The 27,495-nt window shown below is 41.0% G+C and overlaps 1 protein-coding gene across 1 annotated transcript in view; it reads right to left on the bottom strand.

Moving 5' to 3' along the window:
• Positions 1-6,986: 6,986 nt before the first annotated feature.
• The window catches only part of LOC124575621, a 54,512-nt gene continuing 34,003 nt past the window's right edge, over positions 6,987-27,495 (bottom strand). The window contains exons 13-18 of the mRNA XM_047131197.1: positions 25,946-26,133; positions 25,630-25,858; positions 22,386-22,481; positions 19,564-19,751; positions 19,248-19,476; positions 6,987-7,219 (exon numbers count right to left, since the gene is read on the bottom strand). Of these exons, the coding sequence (XP_046987153.1) occupies positions 6,987-7,219; positions 19,248-19,476; positions 19,564-19,751; positions 22,386-22,481; positions 25,630-25,858; positions 25,946-26,133 (1,163 nt within the window). The remainder of the gene's footprint in view (positions 7,220-19,247; positions 19,477-19,563; positions 19,752-22,385; positions 22,482-25,629; positions 25,859-25,945; positions 26,134-27,495) is intronic.

Here is a 27,495-nt window from a genome sequence, read left to right as displayed (position 1 = left end):
CTGCCTTTGAATACAACTCGGAACTCCGCCCTCTGTTACAGTGAAACATTACACATATTTGTGGATGCAAGCACGTCATGTCAGCAAAATTTCTACTTATGTATATAACAAGTGTAGCTCTTCCAGGCGTATGGCCTTTGCCGAAATTCGTGCTCTTCGTTTTCTCAGTCGTGCATGATGTTCAATAATGGAAAACGCAAGGACTCAATACATGCAAGATAGAATCAGTTGCTCAAATCGTTTCAGTCCTGTTATCATAGAATAACTATGGTCAAATTCGAGACCTTGCATATGACACTCAACAAAGGGTTTCACTTTCACAGCTTTCGGTCTCGATGGCTTACAAATTAATTTCAGTTATTTGGAAGCGTCTAAAGCAGCCAGTCTGAGGGGATACAGAAATTATAGAGACACTGTTTTGACAGTAATTTACTGTCCGACACGATAACACTAGTTTCAAACTAAACTGAAAACAAATTTTGCAAATAAAGTCATTTTCTGTTTTTCTTTTGATCCTCCTAGTTCCCATGTGGCACTAAGGGTCTCTTTCAAGTAAAACTTTTCCTCTGCGTTTTATTAATATTTGTAAATCGACACAAAATATTATAAAATGTTAAAAAACTACGTGATTTAAGCGAATTATTCGGAGATATTTCGCTAAGGGAATAAACGTGTTGGCTCCTTTTATCGTTTTGAAAGGAACAGCTGTCGTAGAAACAGTGGGTCATGGAATGTAGGTCATTCAATGCCAGTGAATATACATATACACTAAATCTGGCACTAAAAGCAGTAGGAAAAAATGGCGTTAGGTAATCGAACAGTAGAAACCTAATAGGGTTATAACGTGCGTGCAAAAATCAGAGAGGAGTGTTAGCTTTTAGTGATAAAGGTTGGCGGGACTGATGTGAAGAAAAAGCAGTCAGAGTAATAAGTGAAAGCAGAATCTAATTCATTCGTGTGTAACAGTCAGACTGCGGAAGAAGTGAATAAAACAAACTCTGGAGCATAGATCTAAACATTCCTACTTTGATTGCAGTACAGTGACTAAAATGTAACAGTTCTGCTAAATATCTGTGGTTGCGTTTTCCTTATAATTCTTTATGTAGTATAATCATTGGCTTTTGCTGTTATTACATCTATAGTTCACATTAGTTTACTGGACCACATAACTTATTTCTATCAGACAATGCTCCTGTTTTATAACCATTGACCATACAAAGTTCCGTATCACCATTCTACATACAGTTTTATCACAAGTATCGGTCACATTTCGTCTCATTTTTCTACTCTACACCACTTATATGCCCCAGCCACCAGTCCTCAGCAATTAGTTGTAATATGCCTGCGACGCTGCTTTCTATTCAATCTATCAAACTACCCAGCTTCTCAATTACATATTCAAATTCACTTCATCTCCTGCACAAACCACTGGTACACCAAAAGCAATCCATATAAACTCCAGGCGGTAATAGTAAGACATATTACCCGTCAGTTCCGCTCTTGTACTTGCAGCTTACCGTCGACGAATACTCTGTCTATTTACATAACTCATTAAAAGACAGTGGATTTGTCCCTTGACCACAAAATAAGAAGGACTTAAGTACCTCGTCTCCTACCTTCCAAACTTCACAGAAGCTCTCCTGCTAACCTTTCAGAACTAGCACTCCTGGAAGAAAGGATATTGCGGAGACTTGGCTTAGCCACAACCTGGGGTATGTTTCCAGAATGAGATTTTTCACTCTTCAGTGGATAGTGCGCTGATATGAAACTTCCTGGCAGATGAAAACTGTGTGGCAGGCCGAGTCTCGAACTCGGGGCATGAGTCGTGCTTGGGTAGCTCCGATGGTAGAGCACATGTCCGCGAGTTCGAGTCTCGGTCCGGCAACAAGTTTTAATCTGCCAGGAAGTTTCATATCAGCACTCACTCCACTGCAGAGTGAAAATCTCATTCTGGAAACATCGCTCAGGCTGTGGCTAAGCCATCTCTCCGCAACATCCTTTCTTCCAGGAGTGCTGGCTCTGCAAGGTTCGCTGGTGAGCTTCTGTGAAGTTGGAAGGTAGGAGACGAGATACTGGCAAAAGTAAAGCTGTGAGGGCGAGACGTGGGTCCTACTTAGGTAGCTCAGATGGTAGAGCACTTGCCCACGAGAGGCAAAGGTCCCGAGTTCGAGTCTTGGTCCGGCAACAAGTTTTAATCTGCCAGGAAGTTTCATATCAGATCACACTCCGCTGCAGAGTGAAAATCTCATTACAAGGACTTACAAATTATTCATAGTAGATGAAAATTTCGAAAATAAAAAGTGGGCTTAGGACTACATCCTTTACCATCCTTCACACCAACTCAACCGTAACGTGACCCACACTCGCCATTTCCAGCACTGCTGAATGTTCACACTCCAGAAGTTCCCACTCGGTACTATTTTAGAATCTTCATACAGTTTCATTCTGCCTTTCCTCTCTCGCTACACCACAATATGCACGTCCTATGCCAGCTAATAAAATGCGCCGTTTAGTTAAAAGCCTTAGGCATATCTGCAAATCATGTATACCCCATAATCACAATGATGTAATTCCCTTTAACCCAACGATCCTCTGCCATGGTATGTCCCACATTTGCTCATCTTCCACACTATAGAAACCTATCTGATCCCAAGAAACGTGCAACAGGCACCATGAACCCAAAATAAGTCCTGCTCCATATCTATCGTATCAGCTAGAGCCTAAGCGTCCGCCACTTCTCCTTAGATCAAAGCTGCAGTGTCTCTCTCAGTATCATGAACTTCCCTCAATCTATCCTGATCCAGCTTCTACTTATACTCACACTTCGACTTATATAATTACACTGCCAACACATTCAAGCATAACGACAACAGATATAACAAGGCATCATCAACAGCGCTACTCGTACAGATGTCATCTGTATTTTCATAGACACCATTAGACAAATGATTTGTATGACACTTTAATCTCTTAATAGCACAAATCTGCGTGTCTGTTAATATCCTTTTGTAACATTTGGTTGAAAGTGTAAATATGACTGTTGTCAGTTTACAATCCCTAGGAAGTGAGGGAATTGAATGAACAACAAAGAAAATAATCTGCGTTTAAATTCCAACAATCTACTGAATGCTTTACCGAGAACGCCATTGTTTCAATAGCAGTGGGATTAGTATCATGCTGGATCAGCTGATCAATTCAGTGGTTATTTGGCACAGTAGTGGTTTCTGCACACGCAATGTAAGCTGATAGAGACAGGTGACTAACACCACTCAGCACTCGGTAAGCAAATGACGTCTAAGTAGTCAATACTTCCACCACTCAGATGCCCAAAATGTTATTGTTCCTGATGCAATATACCAATGATGAACTGAAACATGGCTACTCAGCGTACGTTACTCGAATTAATTGCTCCATTTCTATGCAGCATTAGAATGTTCAACTGATTTCAGAATAATTCGCAGCATTTGTTACAGTAATTCCTGGGTATCTGTAATGAACAACAGGTGAACAAATAACTGCTAACTCTATATTGAACGCATATACAATATGTGATCAAAAGTATCCGGACACCCCCAAAAACATATGTTTCTCATATTAGGTCCATTGTGCTGCCACCTACTGCCAGATACTCCATGTCAACGACCTCAGTAGTCATTAGACATCGTGAGAGAGGAGAATGGGGCACTTAACGCAACTTGTGGACTTCGAACGTTGCCAGGTGATTCGGTGTCACTTAAGACACACGTCTGAAAGCAACATTTCCACACTCCTAAACACTCCCAGGTCCACTGTTTCCGATGTGATATTGAAGTGGAAACGTGAAGGGACACGTACAGTACAAAAGGATACAGGCCGGTCTGTTGACTGACAGAGACCGCTGACAGTTCAAATGGTGGCTCTGAGCACTATGGGACTCAACTGCTAAGGTCATTAGTCCCCTAGAACTTAGAACTAGTTAAACCTAACTAACCTAAGGACATCACAAACATCCATGCCCGAGGCAGAATTCGAACCTGCGACCGCAGCGGTCTTGCGGTTCCAGACTGCAGCGCCTTTAACCGCACGGCAACTTCGGCCGGCTCCGCTGACAGTTGAAGAGGGTCGTAATGTGTAATAGACAGACATCTACCCAGACCATCATACAGGAATTACAAACTGCATCATGATCCCCTGCAAGTACTGCGACAGTTAGGCGGGAGGTGAGAAAACATGGATTTCATGGTCAAGCGGCTGCTCATAAGCCACACATTACGCCAGTAAATACCGAATGTCGCCTAGCTTGGTGTAAGGAGCGTAACCACTGGACGATTGAGCAGTGGAAAAACGTTGTGTGAAGTGACGAATCACGGTACACAATGTGGCAATCCCGTGGCAGGATGTGGCTATGGCGAATGCCTGGAGAATGTCATCTGTCAGCGTGTGTAGTGCCAACAGTAAAATTCAAAGCCGGTGGTGTTATGGTGTGGTCGTGTTTATCATGAGGGGGCTTGCACCCCTTGTCTTTTTGTGCGTGGCACTATCACAGCACAGGCCCACACTGATGTTTTAAGCACCTTCTTGCTTCCCACTGTTGGAGAGAAATTCGGGGATGGTGACTGCGTCCTGCAACCCGATCGATCACTTGTTAATAATGACCGGCCAGTGGGGGCTGGTTACACGACAATAACGTCCTTGTAATGGATTAACATGCTCAGTCCTGACCTGAATTCTATAGAAAACCTTTGGGATGTTTTGAAACGCCGACTTCATGCCAGACCTCACCTACCGACATCGATGCCTACCCTCAGTGCAGCACCCCGTGAAGAATGGGTTGCAATTCCCAAAGAAAGCTTCCAGCACCTGATTAAACGTAGGTTATGCCTGCGAGAGTGGAAGCTGTCATCAAGGCTAAGGGTGGGACAACACCATATTGAATTCCAGCATTACCGATGGTAGCGCCACGAACTTGTAAGTCGCTTGCAGCCAGGTATCCAGATACTTTTGATCACACAGTGTATATACTTCTTACAAAATCAAAAAGTGGTTACATTTTATTGCAGTGGTCCAAATTATAAGTCAGACGAAACAGTTTGAGTAATATCACCGTTCTGAATGAAAGGTGAACAAGGAGTTTTGTACGTTGGTGCTGATACAATGGTAGAAACGTGTGGAGTGACAGACACAAAGCAACGAAGACACGAGCCCCATGGGCTCACTTAATTAAAACCCACCAATCCTTTTTCAATATTTGGTGATTGTAACCCTTCTTAATTTTGGTAACTGCGTCTTGTGTTGAAGTAATGGACCATTGATTATGTAAAGATCCTTATAAGAAATTAGTACTGTGCCCAACTGCGCCAAGTTCTTTTAAATTACTCGGTAGTGCCAGTAACAATTTATTTATTTTTTACCGTTATTGAAACATGTCAGATTCCAGTCAGACTCCCTTCACGGGTATTTCATTGCCATTGTGTAGAATAAAACAGAACTTCAGCATTTGAAATCTGATTCATTCCTTCCAATGTTTAAACTGTATTAGGCGTAATTACTTGAGTGCCCCTATGAGTGAACGTACAGCAGATTCATGTATGTACAGCACACAGCAATTGACGCTAAATCTGAAATAAAATGAAAGCTGTACGAGGGCTGCCGAGATCAGGACGTACACCAAAACTCTCACCCACTACAAATATCTCATCAAATGTTGCCAAGAACAGGCACGCAACCGCTCACAGGCGATAATGACTAATGAATTCTCACACACACAGTTGAAGCAATATTTAATGACATAAACTCATCAATCATCAGATCCCAGTTCATCTCTGTCACAGGCGGGAGTCTTTGTTGTGATCTGAGTTGGTAGCTAGCTACATATTAAATATCACACACCCCTTTGTACCCAAAAAATCCTCAAGAAAATGTTTCAAATGGCTCTAAACACTATGGGACTTAGCACCTGAGGTCATCAGTCCCCTAGACTTAGAACTACTTAAACCTAACTAACCTAAGGACTTCAGACACAAACATCGCCAAGGCAGGATTCGAATGTGCGGCCGTAGCAGCAGCGCGGTTCCGGACTTTAGCGCCTAGAACCGTTCGGCCACAACGGCCGGTAAAAAAATAATCCTAAAATTTAATCGTTTATTTCTACTATTATATTCTATATGACCAATAATAAAAATTTCCATTCTTCTGTTCCTTGGCTGGTGTTGCAATGTTTATGGTGAGGAGTGTACATACCAGTAATGTTAGATGTTTCACTTGTAGGCTCCCTGCACGCCCATACGATTGAGTAGCTCTTGTAGTCTGTGTCCAGGACCCAGTAGGGTGCTGCCACTGTCAACACAAAGAAATAAAATTTTGTGAACACCGAAACACATATGCAGTTTTACTGCTACTACTAATTTTTAAAATTAATTTCTTTGGTGTCTATAGAAAGTGTGGGCTTCTTGTTTACTGTCTATTGGAGCTACATGTTTGTCTTATATGGCTACCTAAAGGTCATGTAGTCCAAGAGTGCAATCAATATTACATTCCAAAGGTCAATACCGAACATGGCTATTGTTGCACTAAAAGTTTCAACACAGTCACATTCTAAAATGAAATGTCTGTCACAAGAGAGGTACTGCGTCCAGTTAATTACTTCATATACTTGATAATGTCTAGCTGCAGCAGGCTAATTGCCCTACTAGTGAAGCGAATATTAACCATTGTATGAAATTCTCCATACTGACCTGGTACGTCTGGGAAGTGCACTGTAAGTTTGGCCTCTCCGGAGTTGGGGTCATCAAACTCGGCCCAGCCGATGATGTCGTCGAAGGCCCCTGCAGACGTGTTGTACATCCTGTTGTGTACGGTCACGTTGTTGTCTCCAGCCAGTGAGTACTCCGCTGTTACGCACTGGGCGCCTGCCTCGAAGGGAGCCAGTCCGAACCTGGCGATCTCGTACCACACGCCCAGGTACTGCACACAGACAGGATACACGATGGTCAGCAGCTGGTCAAAAGTCACAAGTTCGCTGTTGAAATGGAGTTTACTACGTTGAGTGTTACCTCAGAGGCGTTAAACTGGGAGACTGCAGGCTTGTCGCACGTACTGACTCTGACAGTGCACTGTTGTGGGTCCTGTGGGGTGTTTGTGTAGCGGCTCCGAGGCAGACCCAGGGCCTCCAGCTTGTCATTCACCTGCTGTTCCTGCTCTGCTGTCAGCTCGGAATTCCTTGATAGGATCCATGAGGTCTCTGAAAAAGCGCCATATGTCTCTGTTAATACGAGTCCTGCTGCTAATTTCTATTAGCTAATTCGGAATTCTCAACAATTATTATTATTTATTCCTTCTGCGGGAATGTCTTACAACTGAAGAGATGATGGAATGCTCTGGGTAGAGAACAATAGCATTAGATGTCTTTGTAACTACGTATCGTTCAGTATGTGAGGTGCTTGTATTGTTCTTTCCCGCGCCTGTAATGATGGTATGCAGCTGGGTCCTTTGGTTACCTATACTGTATTTTCTCAAAGGATATTTCCTACCTCAGCATTGTCGTTCACCACCTTTTTCTGGAAGTAATAGTTTCATCTCAGAAAATAGGCACAATACCTGTCCATACCACTCTACACTCTGCACCACACGCTACACATTACTCTGCTGTGAAAAGTGTAGGCGACATATTATCAGACCATATCGTCGTGCTACAATATCCTTAATACGATTACGTCCAGTGTTACTTCCATAACTCGTCAATCATCTTCTGTGGCGGTATGCCACATAATGTCAAAAAATAATATTGAAGAATTGCGCAAATTTAACAAAACTGATGTCGTAACGAAATAAATATTATAGCCGAAAAATCGAAAAGACTATTATTCAATTAATATGATCTTTGATTGTTATTGTAATCTCTGTTCCTTTTGATAAAGGATCGCACATATGTCCCTTTTGATTCTGGATTGTGTAAGAAGTCATTTTGAGATGAAGCACGAAAACGTGTAAGTTTCATGTGACATTTAGTCTAAATATAATCAAATATTACTTAAAAGTGTTGCTAATGTTTTACTGTAACTCATGAAGTGAGTGACTTAAATAATTTATTCAGATTTTATAGGCGAACACCACTGCAGAGTTCAACGCCATTGTTCTAAATGATAACGGACCAGAGTCGTAATAAATATTTTAATATTTGCTAGTTTTGACAAATCATAAAAATAAATCTAAATGTAGGAGTTTTCTCTTGATTGGCAGTACTTTTGAAGCAGCTATACTAGTCAATTTTTCTAATATTGAACTATATTCATATAAAGTAATTTCAGTAAATTTGTTTGATCTCCACTCAATAGAAATTGCAAGAATATCCTCAACATTGCAATTTCACAATAATAAAACCATTAATTAATTACTCAGCCGTATATCTGGTATAATTCACGTTGGTTGTGTCTTTTAACATAAAAACAGCGTGTCGGGAAAACTAACTGCGAGAATTACCACAACTGAGCCACTGACGTAAATAATTTTCCAGTTGTGAAGCAGCCAGAATAATACGAGGGTTATCCAAAAAGTAAGTGCCTATCGGCCGCGAAATGGACACCACAGTGAAAACCCGATGAAGCTTTGCAGAGATGTGTTAGGTAGTGTTTCTAGTATGGCCGTCGATCGCATCAAGACGTTCTTTTCAGTCGTGAGCGCACTGTGAGCGAGTAAAGGTGCCTAGAACAATGATGTCTCCCGCCAATTGGGAGGGCCCGATGTTTAAGTCGAAGCGGCGACTACTTAGAGAAGTGTCTGGAAAATGTAGCTGACTCTTGCAAATAAAATGTTTCTGATTTTCACTGTGGTTTCCATTTAGTGACAAAAAGCAGATTACAGAGTACCTGACGGCTCAACACAAAAGTTTTGTCTCAAGTACAGATAGCGCTGAGGATCAGTGGACAAAGTTCAAAACCATCGTACAATGTGCGTTAGATGAGTATGTGCCAAGCAAGATCGTAAGAGATGGAAAAGAGCCACCGTGGTACAACAACCGAGTTGGAAAACTGCTGCGGAAGCAAAGGGAACTTCACAGCAAACATAAACATAGCCAAAGCCTTGCAGACAAACAAAAATTACGCGAAGCGAAATGTAGTGTGAGGAGGGCTATGCGAGAGGCGTTCAATGAATTCGAAAGTAAAGTTCTATGTACTGACTTGGCAGAAAACCCTAAGAAATTTTGGTCTTATGTCAAAGCGGTAGGTGAATCAAAACAAAATGTCCAGACACTCTGTGACCAAAATGGTACTGAAACAGAGGATGACAGACTAAAGGCCGAAATACTAAATGTCTTTTTCCAAAGCTGTTTCACAGAGGAAGACTGCACTGTAGTTCCTTCTCTAGATTGTCGCACAGATGACAAAGTGGTAGATATCGAAATAGATGACAGAGGGATAGAGAATTAAAATCGCTCAAAAGAGGAATCGCCGCTGGACCTGATGGGATACCAGTTCGATTTTACACAGAGTACGTGAAGAAACTTTCCCCCCTTCTTGCAGCGGTGTACCGTAGGTCTCTAGAAGAGCGTAGCGTTCCAAAGGATTGGAAAAGGGCACAGGTCATCCCCGTTTTCAAGAAGGGACGTCGAACAGATGTGCAGAACTATAGACCTATATCTCTAACGTCGATCAGTTGTAGAATTTTGGAACACGTATTATGTTCGAGTATAATTACTTTTCTGGAGACTAGAAATCTACTCTGTAGGAATCAGCATGGGTTTCGAAAAAGACGGTCGTGTGAAACCCAGCTCGCGCTATTCGTCCACGAGACTCAGAGGGCCATAGACACGGGTTCCTAGGTAGATGCCGTGTTTCTTGACCTCCGCAAGGCGTTCGATACAGTTACCCACAGTCGTTTAATGAACAAAGTAAGAGCATATGGACTATCAGAACAATTGTGTTATTGGATTGAGGAGTTCCTAGATAACAGAACGCAGCATGTCATTCTCAATGGAGAGAAGTCTTCCGAAGTAAGAGTGATTTCAGGTGTGCCGCAGGGGAGTGTCATAGGACCGTTGTTATTCACAATATAGATTAATGACCTGGTGGATGACATCGGAAGTTCACTGAGGCTTTTTGCAGATGATGCTGTGGTGTATCGAGAGGTTGTAACAATGGAAAATTGTACTGAAATGCAGGAGGATCTGCAGCGAATTGACGCATGGTGCAGGGAATGGCAATTGAATCTCAATGTACAGAAGTGTAATGTGCTGCGAATACACAGAAAGATAGATCCCTTATCATTTAGCTACAAAATAGCAGGTCAGCAACTGGAAGCAGTTAATTCCATAATTTATCTGGGAGTACGCATTAGGAGTGATTTAAAATGGAATGGTCATATAAAGTTGATCGTCGGTAAAGCAGATGCCAGACTGAGATTCATTGGAAGAATCCTAAGGAAATGCAATCCGAAAACAAAGGAAGTAGGCTACAGTACGCTTGTTCGCCCACTGCTTGAATACTGCTCACCAGTGTGGGATCCGTACCAGATAGGGTTGATAGAAGAGACAGAGAAGATCCAACGGAGAGCAGCGCGCTTCGTTACAGGATCATTTAGTAATCGCGAAAGCGTTACGGAGATGATAGATAAACTCCAGTGGAAGACTCTGCAGGAGAGACGCTCAGTAGCTCGGTACGGGCTTTTGTTAAAGTTTCGAGAACATACCTTCACCGAAGACTTAAGCAGTATAATTCTCCCTCCTACGTATATCTCGCGAAGAGACCATGAAGATAAAATCAGAGAGATTAGAGCCCATACAGAAGCATACCGACAATCCTTCTTTCCACGAGCAATACGAGACTGGAATAGAAGGGAGAACCGATAGAGGTACTCAGGGTACCCTCCGCCACACACCGTCAGGTTGCTTGCGGAGTATGGATGTGGATGTAGATGTAGATGTAGATGTAGCGACCAATCGGAACTTACTTTCTTGACAACACTAGTACTAACTCAATTCATAAGAAAGTAGTGCCAACAATACACATACATAAAGAGAAAGAACCACCACAATGCCTTTGAATACAACTCTGTACTTTGCCCTGTGTTGCACTGCCACATCACCCATGTTTATGGATGACAGCACATCATCTCACCTAGAGCAAAACTTTTACTCATGTACATAAAAAGTGTAACCCTCCACCCCTATGACCTTTGCCGAAGTTTGTACTCTTCATTTTCTCAGTTCAGAGTGAGGTTTAAATAAGGAGAACGCAAGGATTCAATGCACGCAAGATAGAATCGTTTCAGTCCTGCCATCACAGAATAACTATGGTCGAATTTGAGGCCTTCCGTATGAAACTTAACGAAAGATTTCATTTTCAAAAATTTATGTCTCGATGGCTTACAAGTAAGTTTCAATTACTTGGAAGCCTGTAAAGCAAACAGTTTGCAAAGCTATAGAAATTGTAGAGATTGTCCGACATGAACACACTAATTTCAAACGAAATTAAAAACAAATTTTTTAGTAAATTCATTTTGTCTGCCTTTTTTATCCCCCTAGTTCCCATCTGGTGCTAAAACGCTCTTCAAATAGAAACTTTTCCTCTACATTTTAATAACATTTGTAAATCGACACAAAATCATATAAAAATGTGTTTGTTTCTTTGACCGTTTTGAAAGGAACAGCTGGCGTAGAGCAGGTGAATCACGAAAATTGCGTTATCCAATGTGAATGAATGTACATACACACTGAAACTGGCACAACAAGCAGTAGGAAAGGATGGCGGTAGGCAACCGAACAGAAGAGACTTAATAGGGTTATAAGGTGCATGCAAAAATCAGAGAGTAAAGGAGAGTTTCCTTTTAGGGATAAATGTTTCCAGCACTGATGTGGGGGAAAAGCAGTCAGTCAGAGTAGTAAGTGAAAGCAGGATCTATTTCATTTCTGTGTAACAATGACACAGCTGAAAAAGTGAATAAGACAAACTCTGGAGCAATGTTCATAGCATTCTTTCTTTGATTCGAGTACAGTGACTAAAATGTAACAATTTTGCTAAATATCTGAGGTTATTTATTGTCATAATTCGTTACATAGTAATATCCTTGGCCCGTTCTATTATTACATCTATCACACATTTTCTGGGTCGATACATCTGATGTCCAGTTGTTTCTGCTAACACCAGTCCGAAAATATTTAAACAACTGTAGTTGTGTATAACATTTTCCGTTTTTCACATTATATGTAATCATTTTGTTATTTGTAACAAAAGCAATGACCTTTTAACCTTTATCACTATTCTGAAACCACTGCAATGTCGGAACCGAACATAATACTTTATATTCGCGAGGGATCAGAGAAAGGGCTTGTCGTTTTGGACAGTGACCATTGTTTGAAATAATCCATGCAGCACGGAGCACGAATCGCAATGATAGGAGTATTAATCACTCCTTGAACTCTGAAGTCCGCTTGCGTGCCAATATAGTTACCCCTCTACTCGATCCTAGAATTTGATACTTCAGCAAAAATGAACACACCAACTGGAGCGGAAGAGACTACAATAACTCTCCTCAGAAAACTAAATACAGCGCCTGATCGTTACACCAAGACCTTTCGCCGCCGCCGGCCGAGGTGGCCGAGCGGTTCAAGGCGCTGCAGTCTGGAACCGCGCGACCGCTACGGTCGCAGGTTCGAATCCTGCCTCGGGCATGGATGTGTGTGATGACCTTAGGTTAGTTAGGTTTAAGTAGTTCTAAGTTCTAGGGGACTGATGACCTTAGAAGTTGAGTCCCATAGTGCTCAGAGTCATTTGAACCTTTCGCCGCCCTAGTGAAAGATTTTTCTCCTTCCTACAAGCCCTAGCAGCTCTACAGAAGGCTTCCAACATACTTCTACTCCTCACCCTTACAAACCCTCCAGTGAAATCTAATCCTGCCATCACATTGAACTATAGCTAGGTACATGGGGTGGACATGGTCCATAAGGATAGATACATAGTTGTGTTGGTCCATTGTACCTACTGGAAGGGCGAGATCACGCAAAGAAAGGTCTCTGGCGTGGACACTACCGACAACTGTTGCAGCGTTTTTGTTTTCAGAAGTTCCACTGAGTACACGGGGACACCCATCCATCCAATGGAGCAAGTGAGTCATTTGAAACGTCCACAAGTCGCACCTCAGTGGATGTCCAGCCTTCGTCGCCAATGAAGAACAGTCAGGGTGAGTGCATGAAATAGGCACCTGCTGCGGAGACCCTTACGCAGCAATGTTCGCTGAACAGTCTTTGAGGAGACACTATTTGTACACTCCTGGTTCTTTTGAGTGGTCACTTGCTCAATAATGGCACATGTCCTCTCACGAACACTCCTCTGCAGCGGTCATACACATATGTCCTGTATGGCCCATGCAGCACCATAGTTCTCTCCGTGCTGGGTTTTTGGATTTGCCGTCTGTGGTATATTTTAAATATGGCAACACGTGAACAGTTAACGAACTTTGGCGTTTCGGAAATGCTTCCACCCTTGGCCCAAAATCTAACAATCATGCCATTTTGAACATCAGGTAAATTGCTCCATTTCTGTCTTACAACAACAGCTACTAAATATTGAAAACAGCCATAAATGCAAGCATGCAACAGGAACAGGTGTGCGAACAAGATAAAAAATTACAATTGTATGTATAAAACCTGCGAAATTTAAAATATTCCCGTTACTTTTTGTTCACACTTCGTATATCCCGATTGTGGTATTTTTCATCCTCAGGTTGCCATAAACTCCTCCTTTGGCTGAACTTAGCAGTTTCTCAAAGTGCATGTTTGTGTCGTGTCGTGCAGGCCATTATGAAAAGAAGTGATGTCATTTTCACCGACTGTCGTCCGAAATAAGTTCGTTAGGGCTATGAGATCGGCTACATCCTGACCACACACGTAGTGGCGTACTGATTTGAAGAGGTCGGCGTTCATCGGCCGCTGTCGGAGGTCGGCGGAGTAGACGGATACTGGTGCCAGTATGACCGTAGGCTAACTGGGAGGCATGCCACTGCCAGACTGCAACCTTCAGGGATGCACACGTCAAGCCCTGCCAGGTCGAAACCAGCACACGTGATGGGCATGGCCGCCACGTCGCTGAATCTGAGCGTAGTTTCAGGAGTTGCAGCAGAGCGAGCTTCTTTTTGGTACTGGTACAAGTCACCTTAGATCTTCCATAATACTTCATACCCCCCACCCCACCCGGTATGGCCACCAACACACACACACCTCGCCCACTACAATCTATTGTATGTGAGCTCTTGCACGATCCTCCACTGCCGCCAAATTCCGAGCAAAAATTTTCCACCACCTCCAAGTCAACTTCAGTTAATGAATTTGTAGAGGAGAGTTTTGTAGCTCCAAGATGGGGACAGAGTAGCAAGATCGCGCTTGAGTGCAATATATAGAATTTTTGTACTATACTACACAGGAAACTCACTGGCATAATTTTTTTAATTATTCGTTTGTAGGATGTCATCGGAACAGAGGATGTGGGTAATTATATTGCAGTTTAGGAATCGAAGTACTATACCACAGGTGGAAGCAGGTGGAAGCAATATTTACATTTTGTTAGAAAGAAAATTTCATTCTACCATTGTTTTTAGAAGTCTCAAAAAACATGTCCCAAAAAATATAAAATTTGTGAGCAACTAACGATAACATTAGCCTAATTGAAAGAACAGTGAACTGAGTGGCTTAAAATGTAAAATTGAGAGACTAAGTCACAAGCTAAACAAATTAAATTTAAATTAACTCTCCCCGTGAACGACCACCTCACCTTTAAATTCAGAAAACGATGATAATTAAATGTGTGACATAATTTCGTAATCTATTTTTGATTATCGATTCAAAATCGATTGCACCGCCTAACACCAAACTCTCTGACTCTAACGTAACTTTGTATCCCAGTAAGTTCCATTTTTTTTGTCATACGTAACACATATCTGTAACAACAGCATAACACCGCTGATTGCTTGCTGATTCCATTAATAACATAGAATCCTTCTGAAAATGTGTATTAGGATTCCTATAAGAAATCCACATTCCATATGTTGAAAGCACTTTTACGCGTTATTCAACATTTCGAAACCATGATTTGAAGATATGTAAATAGACCTTAGTGTGATAATATTTTCCATGAGGATCCAGTTCACCTGTATAATTCTATCGCATATTACGAAAGTAATGGATTGCGCAACATTCAGTATCAATTAAAAGACCCTTCGGAGAATTATCATATATTCAGTAGACGCAGGAGAAGAAAAGTTCAAGCCGTCTAGAACCGGAAAACTGGTCACTCCAGGCCAAGAGAAGTCTACTAGTGTCGAACATAGGACTTAATTTGAGGAAATAATCTCTGAGAAACTGCGCTTAGAGAACACCAGTGTATAGTAGCGAAACATGGACTGTGGGAAAACCGGAATACTCGAGAATCGAAGCATTTCAGATGTGGTACTACAGAAGAAAGTTGAAAGTTAGGTTGAATCATAAGGTAAGAAACGAAGAGGTTCGCCGAAGAATCAGCGACGAAAGGAATATACAGAGAACGCTAACAAGAAGAAAGGTCAGTATGACAGGACGTCTGTTAAGACATCAGGGATTAGCTTCCATGGTACTTGAGGGAGCTGTAGAGCGTAAAAATTGTAGAAGAAGACAAAGATTGGAATATATCAAGCAAATAATTGATGACATAGTTCGCAGTTGTTACTCTGAGACGGAATCGTTTGCACATCTGTTACTGAGATATAACAAAACGCTACCAGCACCATCTATTGGTTCTTTGGTGTAATATGTAATGCTAATAAGATATCTGAAGTACTGCGCTGAAAAAATGATTATAGATACAATTTCAATTACGATATCTTTTTTTTCGTGATCTGATTTGATGAAGTAAGGCCGATACGTTGCCCCAACCTACGCTTAAGTTATATGTGAAAATCACATGAAAATTCTACTAGTAATATTGGAGATTAGCTTGTTCAAACTAACAGACGGACGTGATGGCTTCAGATAAAATTTTAAATCACGATAAATTTCTCTTCCGCTATCCGATTTCCATGAAATATAGCCTATTCGTTCCCTCAAGCTACGCTCAAGTTACCTGCAAAAATCCCAAGAGATTCATCTGGTAGTTATGGAGAATTGCGTGTATATGTTACTGGCCAAATACGATTTTAGGATGAACTAGTTTCGCCTAGGTCAAACTCGTCCATCCAGTTTCCTATACGATAATGTCGAATCGTTTTATCCTAGTTTGAATTTATATGCTTCAGGGTAAACTGGTACGTCCTAGTCTGAACTACTTTCACCTACTTTCTATCTTCTATAACCTTTGCAAAGTAAACTGAATAAAGGAATAGAAATAAAATAGTCAGTCTGATTCATTAATTATTTTTGAACTAATCAGTAATTTCACATCTATCACTAGATCAACTCACATATATCCGTCCACAGAAATCAATTTATCTACAGTTTGCTTATTTACTTATTTTTGCAAGGTTTTCTTTGGTGGCACTTAAAATTGCATAGTACTTCGTTTTTCTTACAGTTGCATTTGTTTGTTGTACAGTTTTTCATGCAACTGCATTTCACGAAACCTTGCCCTAATCCAACAGAATGTCTTGTGACTGCAGTTCTTTCAAATATTTCAATTTCCTGGTTAATATCTCCCACATCAAAAAACATCTGAATGCAGTCGTCGAAATCAGTTCTAAAAAATAAAAAAGAATTTAAAACAAATATTTTTCAGTATTTTATTACAAGAAATTATGGAAAATTTTAATAAAATTATACCTGCAATAATGTTTTTGAAGTACGCCATGTTTGGTGCGAACTTTGTAAAGGCCCTCATCAGTCTTTTGAAGTATTACTCCGACTATGTTTCGAAGGTCACCTCTGCCTTTATCTACATCTCGAATAGGTATGGTTACGCTGTCTCCGATATCAGCTGGTGGATGGGATTTGTCGGAGGAAGCTTTCGTACTTATAGCTCGTTTTTTAACAATTTTCTTTCGCAATATTTGTAGCATTTTTAATGTCGTTTGTGTAAATTTTCACAGTGTTATTATCATCACTGTCTTCGTACTTTTCAGTATCGCTGTCATCTTAGTTTGCCTTCTTTAGGTCATTTTCATCCTGAATATCATTTATGATTTCTTGAGGCCACGAGGAAGTGGAAAGTCCTACTCTAGGTTCGATTCCCAATAGTACTTCGTAAGGTGATTGTTTTATGCCAGAGTGCTAAGCTCAATTTTTCATGAATTTGACGTACCTCAATCCTTCCGACCACGTCGTCGAATTGTTCTTAAACCAAAAACTTATCACATTTTCAATGTCTTGGTTGGCACGTTCAACAGAACCCTGACTTTGGCTGTGCCTTTGTTTTCCATGCACAATTTTCAGTTCTGGAAAAAGATTTGCGAGTTCACTAATAACATTACTGACAAATTCTCTGCCACTATCAGATTGAAGAATGCACGGCGCCCCTACAGTTGGGAATATGTCATTCAAATGACTTGCCACTTCTTCAGCCCTCTTTGATGTTAACGCACGAAGGAGAACAAATTTTGTGAGATGGTCTTGGTAAACTTTAATGAATTTTAAATTCCCTTCTGGTTGTGTTTGGAAATTTATCAAATCAACTTGAAATCTGTTATTCGCTTCCGAATGGAGAACTGGCTTTGAAAGTAGCACGACTTTTTTTTTTTTTCGGCTAACATCCTATCGCGACCACCATGACCCACAGCTACATGAGATCCGTCAATCACATCATAAAATTCACCAGCTAGAACAAAGTATTTTGTATTCCCTTCACACCGTACAATGAGATTATTCACATCACCAATTTTCAAAACAGCAAATCGTTTCAGTCTTCTTTTTTTGTAATGATGTTCTTTTTTCCAACTTTTCCGCGTATTCTACATGTTTAACTCAATCCGCATATTTGTCTACTGATAACACATTATAATGAGAAGACTTTTTGTTGTCACTATGCAAAATTTCCTCCACAAACTTTTCTCTCCACAGCTTTTGATTGGCTTGTCTAATACACGAAGGCTCTCATCCATGAGCAAATGCCTCACAATAATTATACTAGCATTATAATAAAATCTTTTAAACGCAACCAGCAACTTAACACCCTCACTCGTCGATGCAAAATACCGTTCAAAACAAAGAACAGTGCGCGCGAAGAGCGGTTGAAAGGCGCGAGGGACGAGCCAGAGAGGATTCGGGGATTCCCCGTTCGTACTGTTAGCGACATGCGCTCCGACTACGCAAAATTAGTTCCGAACTAGGACGTACCAGATTCGACCTAGACTAAACTGTTTTATCCTATAGGTAACAGGTGAAACTAGTTCATCCTAAAATAAGGTTTGGCCGGTAACTTACATACAGACAAGCAGACAGACGCAAAACAGTATTACACTTCTGTTATTAGTATGAATATTGAATTAGATCTCATGGAAGTACCCTTGGTACCTCAAAATCAACCTACATAAAAACCGAGAGGATAATCAGAGGACATATTACCAGTAGGTTTGGCCGCTTCCACTTCACCTTACCATTCGTAAGCATTCTCTCCATCCACCTAACACACTAAAGAACACTGGACTAAAAGATGACCACAAAATAGCCAGATGTTCCCATCTAGTAAGCACTTAAAAAAGACTCACAGTAGAATAGAATGCATAAAATTAATAAATCGTTTCTCCGTGTGGGCTACGGCCATCATTCATTCTCCATGTATATTTCTAAGCATATATGTAAAAGAACAATATGTAAAATTTGTGTACGTACCGGTAATGTTAGAGGTTTCGTCTGTAGGCTCCCTGCATGCCCAGACGATTGAGTAGCTCTCGTAGTCTGTGTCCAGGACCCAGTATGGTGCTTCCACTACCAACACAAACAAACGAAACTGTGTGAACACCGAAACACATATGCAGATTTACTGCTACTTCAAATATTTAAACATAATTCTTTGGTGTCAATAGAAAGTGTGGGATTCTTGCTTATTGTCTATTGTAGCTACATTTTTGTCTTGTATGGCTAGCTAAATATCATATAGTTCAATAGTGGAATCAATATTACATTGCTAAGGTCAATACCGAACATGGCTATTGTTCCACTAAAAGTTTCAACACAGTGACATTCTAAAATGAAATGTCTTTCACAAAAGGAGTAATGCGTCCAGTTAATTACTTCATATAATTGCTATTGTCTAGCTGCAGCAGGATAACTGCGATACTATTTAAGCGAATAGTAACCATTGCATGAAATTCATACTGACCTGGTACGCCTGGGAAGTGCACTGTAAGTTTGGCCTCTCCAGAGTTGGGGTCATCAAACTCGGCCCAGCCGATGATGTCGTTGAAGGCCCCCGCAGACGTGTTGTACATCCTGTTGTGTACGGTCACGTTGTTGTCTCCAGCCAGTGAGTATTCCGCCGTGACACACTGGGCGCCTGCCTCGAAGGGAGCCAGTCCGAACCTGGCGATCTCGTACCACACGCCCAGGTACTGCACACAGACAGGATACACGATGGTCAGCAGCTGGTCAAGTCACAAGTTCGCTGTTGAAATGGAGTTTACTACGTTGAGTGTTACCTCAGAGGCGTTAAACTGGGAGACTGCAGGCTTGTCGCACGTGCTGACTCTGACAGTGCACTGTTGTGGGTCCTGTGGGGTGTCTGTGTAGCGGCTCCGAGGCAGACCCAGGGCCTCCAGCTTGTCATTCACCTGCTGCTCCTGCTCTGCTGTCAGCTCGGAATTCCGTGACAGGATCCATGAGGTCTCTGCGAAGATACGATATCTCTTCTTCAATGCGAATCACTACTGCTGATTTCTATTTTAGCCCTCTCGTACATTGCCAAATCATGTATGTTTATTTACACCAGCACATCATCTCACTGAGAACAAAAATTCTGCTTCCATAGATAACTAGTGTAGCAGCTGCAGGCTTTGGGTCTTAGCCGAAATACGACCTCTTTGTTTCCTACCTTCAGAGTGCAGTTTAACAAATAAGAACACATCTGTAAAGTACGTGTAAGATATAATCTGATTGCTCATATCATTCCATGTGTCTCGTCAAAGAATAAATAGGGATTAATCACAGGACAAGTGTATGATAACAACAGGTTTCATATTCCCTGCTTTCCGTTTGGGTGGCTCATACATAAGTTTCTCTTACATGGAAGCCACTAAAACAAATTATACTGAACAGATTTCGGAGCTACATTGATCCTTTGTTTTGAAAAAAAATTATAGTCCGGCGCTATCACACGGATTTAAAATGAAATTAACAAGATTTACAATTATTTCCTTTTCTTTACAATGCCTTCACCCTCCCAGCTCCTATACGTGGCAAATGGGGTCTTAGCAGTAGAGATAATTCGCTCTTCGCTTTAATATCTTTTATTACACAAAAATCGGCACAAAATAACATAAAAGGTGAAACATTTATACGATATAAGCGAGTGACTTTAAGATAAATAATAACTGTAGGTTTCATTCACCGCTATTTAAGTCATATCTAGCGTAGCAATAGTGATTCATGAAATTTACGGCTTCCCAATTTCTGTGATTACATTCAGATACACTGAAAGTGATGTAACGTGCATTGGGAATAGATGGACTTAGGTGATGGAAGAGTACAAACTTTCTGCGGTTATTGAGTAATGTGTGTGTAAAACTCGGAGGGGAGAGAATTTCTGGTGTATTGAGGAAGATTGCCAGGAGTGGTGAGGGGGAGTCAGAGTAGTCAACATAAGTAGAAATGATTTGTTTGTAAGTTATAGTCCGACAGTAGAAACAGTAAATCAGGGAAACTCTGTAGCAATGTTTTAATAATATTCCTTAAGTGGCTTTAAGACAGTAACGAAACTGCAACGATGGTGCTAAACAATTGTGATTATTTTTTCCTTTTAATTCCTTATATAGTGCTATCCTCAGTCTGTATTAGTTTTCTGTGCCGATGTATCTCACGTCCAGTTATTGCTCACTCCTACAAAAAAATGTGCAATTTATTTGCAGTTTTTATATGATGTGTAGTCTTTTTCGCACTTGAAACCAAAGCAACGCCTTTTTAACCTGAATTGTTATTCACAACCCATTACAAAGTCGAAACACAAATTTCATGCCCAGTTACTGCAAATTCCTGTAAGAAAATATGTAAACAATTTGTAATTTTGAAATAAAATGTAATCATATTGGTACTTGTGTCAAAAGTAATGATTTTTTTTGACCTTACTCGTTATACAGAATCCAAAATAAAGACGGAACAGAGAGTGGCGATTTATACACACGAGGATTTAGAGTAGGACAGTGACTGTTGGAAATTAGGCCAAAGTTTGAAATGAAACAGACGCCAATGAGCGCACATCTCAACGGTACAGACTTTCAATCGTTCTTTGTACCTACGTGCCAATACAATTATCCCACTACTTGCTCCTGGTTTTTGCTACCTACTCGAAAATTAACTGCCCAATAAAACACGCCTATTATAGCAGACGACACTACAACAAAACTGTTCATGAAACTCAAATACATGCATGGACATTGCACCATGACCTTTCCGAACCCTAATGAAACTTTCGTCTTCTTCCTAAGAACCCTAGCAACACAGAACTTTCTCATCTAACGCGCTAGCTTCTATGCCCGTTCACGGGAGACATCCGAAATAATCTAGCCCCTAAAAACAACTCAGTGAAACCTAATCTGCCAATAGATTTAATTTCGGCTAGGTACTAGAATTCAACCCAGCTCAACACATCCACAAACATTTACAACAGTACATACCCACTGCAAATAAACAGAACACTTTCTGTCCGAGACTTGTGGTGCCAACTCCCTCCAGCGACCTGCCAAGGCCTCATTGCTTCCATGCCTGGTCGTGTCGCCGCCTCATCCGTGCTAAAGGTGGACATACCGGCTATTTAACAGGTGGTCACAATGTTCTGGCTGCTCAGTGTATACGCCCAGCCACCTGGCCCCACCCACCAGCCCTAATATATCGGTGACACTGCTTTCCACGGACTCCTCCCACGCACCAAGCTCCTCCATTACTTGTTCGGATATACTGCAATCTCTTCGACTAATGTTGTAACCTATGATACCTATTAACTTATGATAACTAAAATCTCACAACCTTACCATCCACAAATATTCTATCATTTCACCTAACACATTAAAAAAACATTGGACTAACCCTCAATCACAAAATAAGCAGGCGCCTTCATCTCCTAAATATTCAAAGAAAGTCCACAGCAGAGTAAACTTACTTGAAATAAAAGTCGATTTCACATGTGAATTACATCCTTCCACCATCCTTCATATACACTTATTACTATACTGTGTTTTACCAGTAACTAAAATTTATTTTATTGCTACCTTGGCTGGTGATGCTATATTATCGGCTGCAGCGTACATACCCGTAATGTTGGAAGTTTCATCTGTAGGTTCCCTGCAGGCCCAGACAATTGAGTAGCTCTTGTAGTCTGTGTCCAAGACCCAGTACGGAGCTGCCACTGTCAACACAAAGGAACAGAACTGAGTGAGCTTCTAGAGATATACGCAGCTTAGCTGCTACTTGTAGTTTTAAAAGTTATTTCTTTGGTATGTACGAAAACTGATGGCTTCTTATTGACCGTCTGTCACAGTTCTTTTGACTTAAAAGTGTATGGTGATCTATCTAATGATAGAAAACTGCCGATTATTCTAACGTTCAGAACTCCAGGAAGAGACTGCCAAGGAGCAGCGATCGAAAGAAATATATTGAACGAAAGTGCAACGTTCTACGTATCGGGACGGGAAGTTTCAGAATTTAAAATGTGTTAGAAAAGCGGGGAAATCGGAAAATGAAAATGATAAGGATCAGTCTAAATATAGTGGGAGTCAGTGAGGTGACATGGAAGGCAGACAAGAGTTCATTGTCATACGAGTACGGGGTAATATCAACAGCAACAGAAAATTGTATAATGAGATATGATTCGTAATGAATGGGAGGGTAAGATAGAGATCGAGCCACTGTGATAAGTGCAGCGCTTTAGTTGTTCTGATAAAAATCGATAGCAGACTAACACCGACAACAATAGTTCAGGTTTACATGCAAACAACGCAAGCAAAAGATAAAGTATATTATGATGTTGAATGAGTAATTCATTACGTAAAGGGGCTTGAAATGTTATTGTCATTGGGGACCGGAATGCAGTTAAGGAGAGGGGTACAGGAGAATATGAGATTGGTAGAAGGAATGACAAGGAGAAACACTCAATGAATTTCAGCTAGTAATACTGAAAACTATGTTCAAGAATCACAAGAGGAGGAGGTACACTAGGAGAAGTCCGGGAGATACACGAAGAGTCCAGTTAGAGTGCATCTTCTTCAGGCAAAGATCCTGAAAACAGATATTGGATTATAAGGCGTTCCCAGCAGCATATACAGAATCAGATCATAATTTAGTAATGTCCAAGAGTAGGCTGAAGTTTAAGAGACTGGTCAGGAACATCAATGCACAAAGAATTGAGACACGTAGATACTAAGTAGTGAAGAGATAAACTTGAAGTCATGGAGGCTATAGATACTCTGACAATGAATGTGTTAGTAGGCAGTTCAGCTGAAGTGCAATTAATCTTTAAAAAAGGCAATCACTGAAGTTGGAGAGAAAAAGATACGTACAAGGAAGGTAACGGCGAAGAGCCTATGAGTAACAGGATCAAAAACCTCAGTTGATCCACTGTTCAGGGAGATTCTGGAAAACAGAGATACAAGTCATTTACGAAAAAATAGAGAGGAAGTGTAGGGAAGTTAAGGTGAAAATTGCTGCATCACAAATATGAAGAAATTGAAAACGATATGATTTTCAAAAGGATTGACTCAGCATACAGAAAAGTAAAAACAACCTTCAGCAGAATTCCAAGCAAGGGTGGTAAATTAAGAATGCAATGGGAATTCCACTGTTAAACGCAAAGAACACAGCAGATAGCTGGAAACACCACAACGAACGCTTCTATCAGAAGAGGACTTCCCTGATGTCGTGATGGAATAACGAACGGGTGTCGACACCTAACAGATAGGGAAGTCAGCATTAGGAAAAAAGAGACATGAGACGAGAGGTACACCAACAGACTTTCGGAAGAAGCATCAACCCTACAATTCCCAAGATCACAAGTGCCGACAAGTGTGCGAGTTCTCACACAGTCAGCTTAATAGCTCATGCATACAGATTGGTGACAAGAGTAATACATAGACGAATGGGGAAGAATATTAAGAATGTGTTAGATGGCGCTCAGTTTGACTGCAGAAAAGGTAAAGACACCAGAGAGGAAGTTCTGACGTTGCTGTTGAAAATGCAGCCAACTGTAAAGAAAAATCAAGATACATTCATAAATTTGTCGAACTGGAAAATGCGTCCGAGAGTGTAAAATGGTGTAAGACGTTCGAAATTCTAAGGGAAATACGTGTAAGCCTTTGGAAAAGACGGGTAATATACAATACTTTCGGGAACCAAGGCGCATCAGTTTGACCACGAGACGAAGAAAGTGCTCGGTTTAAAAAGGGAAATCGACATGGATGTAGTCTTTTCCTCTACTCTTCAATCACTATATCGAAGAAGCAACGAAGGGAAACGAAAGTAAGTTTCACTAGTGGGATTAAAATTGAAGGTGAAAGGATATCTGTGTCATGATTCGTTGATGACATTCCTATGCTGAGCGGAAGTGAAGCATATTTCATGCATCTGCTGAATAGAAAGGACAGTTAGAGAGTGCAAAATGTGGACTGAGAGTAAGGTGGGGAATGCCGAAAGTGAGGGGAAGTAGTAAAAAGAGAGCACACTTAACATTGAAACCGGGGTTCAGGAAGTAGACGAAGATAAGGAACTCGGCAACCTAGGTAACTAAATAAGCTATAATGGACGGATCCAGGAGGACATGAAAAGTAAACTAGCAGTTGCAAAATGGGCATTCCTGGCCACGAGAAGTCTACTTGTATCAAACATTGGCCAAAATTTGAAGAAAAAATTTCTGAGAGTGGCCGTATAGAGCAGACCATGTTTGGTAGTGAAAGGTTGACTGTGGGAAAACCGGAACAGGCGAGAATCGAAGCATTTGAGATGTCGTACTATGGAGGACTGTTGAAGATCAGATGTCCTGAATAGGTAAGAAATGAAGAGTTACTCACTGGCACAGAGAGGAATCAGGCTGTAGGGACAAGATCGTAGGATAGATATTTAGCAATCAGAGAATAACTTGCATATCACTAGAGGGAGTAGTAGAGGATAGGAACTGTAGAGGGAAGCAGAGACTGGAATACATATGGCAGATAACTGAGCGTATAGACTGCAATTGCTACTCTGAGATGAAAAGATTGCCACAGGAGGGGAATTCTTGGTGGCCCCCATAATACAATCAGAAGACTGATGACATACATTGCACGCCAAGGTCAAATAGTCTAAGCCAGCAATCAGTATTAACATTATTAAGGTCACCACTAAACATGTCTCTTACAACTCTGAAAGAAGCTACATAATCACGTTTTAAAATAAAATCCCGTCCCTAGAAGGAGTACTACATCGTGTTTACTACTTCATTTACTTGATGTAGTCTAGTTGCAGCAGGCTAACTGACATACTAGTTAAGAAAATAAAAATCCTTGCATGAACTTCTCCTTACTGACCTGGTACGTTTGGGAAGTGCACTGTAAGTTTGGCCTCTCCAGAGTTGGGGTCATCAAACTCGGCCCAGCCAGTGATGTCGTTGAAGGCCCCTGCAGACGTGTTGTACATCCTGTTGTGTACGGTCACGTTGTTGTCTCCAGCCAGTGAGTACTCCGCCGTGACACACTGGGCGCCTGCCTCGAAGGGAGCCAGTCCGAACCTGGCGATCTCGTACCACACGCCCAGGTACTGCACACAGACAGGATACACGATGGTCAGCAGCTGGTCAAGTCACAAGTTCGCTGTTGAAATGGAGTTTACTACGTTGAGTGTTACCTCAGAGGCGTTAAACTGGGAGACTGCAGGCTTGTCGCACGTGCTGACTCTGACAGTGCACTGTTGTGGGTCCTGTGGGGTGTCTGTGTAGCGGCTCCGAGGCAGACCCAGGGCCTCCAGCTTGTCATTCACCTGCTGCTCCTGCTCTGCTGTCAGCTCGGAATTCCGTGACAGGATCCATGAGGTCTCTGCGAAGATACGATATCTCTTCTTCAATGCGAATCACTACTGCTGATTTCTATTTTAGCCCTCTCGTACATTGCCAAATCATGTATGTTTATTTACACCAGCACATCATCTCACTGAGAACAAAAATTCTGCTTCCATAGATAACTAGTGTAGCAGCTGCAGGCTTTGGGTCTTAGCCGAAATACGACCTCTTTGTTTCCTACCTTCAGAGTGCAGTTTAACAAATAAGAACACATCTGTAAAATACGTGTAAGATATAATCTGATTGCTCATATCATTCCATGTGTCTCGTCAAAGAATAAATAGGGATTAATCACAGGACAAGTGTATGATACTTAACAACAGGTTTCACATTCCCTGCTTTCAGTTTGGGTGGTTCATACATAGGTTTCTCTTACATGGAAGCCACTAAAACAAATTATACTGAACAGATTTCGGAGCTACATTGATCTTTTGTTTTGAAAAAAAAATTATAGTCCGGCGCTATCACACGGATTTAAAATTAAATTAACAAGATTTACAATTATTTCCTTTTCTTTACAATGCTTTCACCCTCCTAGCTCCTATACGTGGCAAATGGGCTCTTAGCAGTAGCAATATTTCGCTCTTCGCTTTAATACCTTTTATTACACAAAAATCGGCAAAAAATAACATAAAAGGTGAAACATTTATACGATATAAGCGAGTGACTTTAAGATAAATAATAACTGTAGGTTTCATTCACCGCTATTTAAGTCATATCTAGCGTAGCAATAGTGATTCATGAAATTTACGGCTTCCCAATTTCTGTGATTACATTCAGATACACTGAAAGTGATGTTACGTGCATTGGGAATAGATGGACTTAGGTGATGGAAGGGTACAAACTTTCTGCGGTTATTGAGTAATGTGTGTGTAAAACTCGGAGGGGAGAGAATTTCTGGTGTATTGAGGAAGATTGCCAGGAGTGGTGAGGGGGAGTCAGAGTAGTCAACATAAGTAGAAATGATTTGTTTGTAAGTTATAGTCCGACAGTAGAAACAGTAAATCAGGGAAACTCTGTAGCAATGTTTTAATAATATTCCTTAAGTGGCTTTAAGACAGTAACGAAACTGCAACGATGGTGCTAAACAATTGTGATTATTTTTTCCTTTTAATTCCTTATATAGTGCTATCCTCAGTCTGTATTAGTTTTCTGTGCCGATGTATCTCACGTCCAGTTATTGCTCACTCCTACAAAAAAATGTGCAATTTATTTGCAGTTTTTATATGATGTGTAGTCTTTTTCGCACTTGAAACCAAAGCAACGCCTTTTTAACCTGAATTGTTATTCACAACCCATTACAAAGTCGAAACACAAATTTCATGCCCAGTTACTGCAA

Source organism: Schistocerca americana, chromosome 1 (assembly GCF_021461395.2).
Source record: "Schistocerca americana isolate TAMUIC-IGC-003095 chromosome 1, iqSchAmer2.1, whole genome shotgun sequence".
NCBI lineage: Eukaryota > Metazoa > Arthropoda > Insecta > Orthoptera > Acrididae > Schistocerca > Schistocerca americana.
This window is presented reverse-complemented; position numbering and strand designations above follow the sequence as displayed.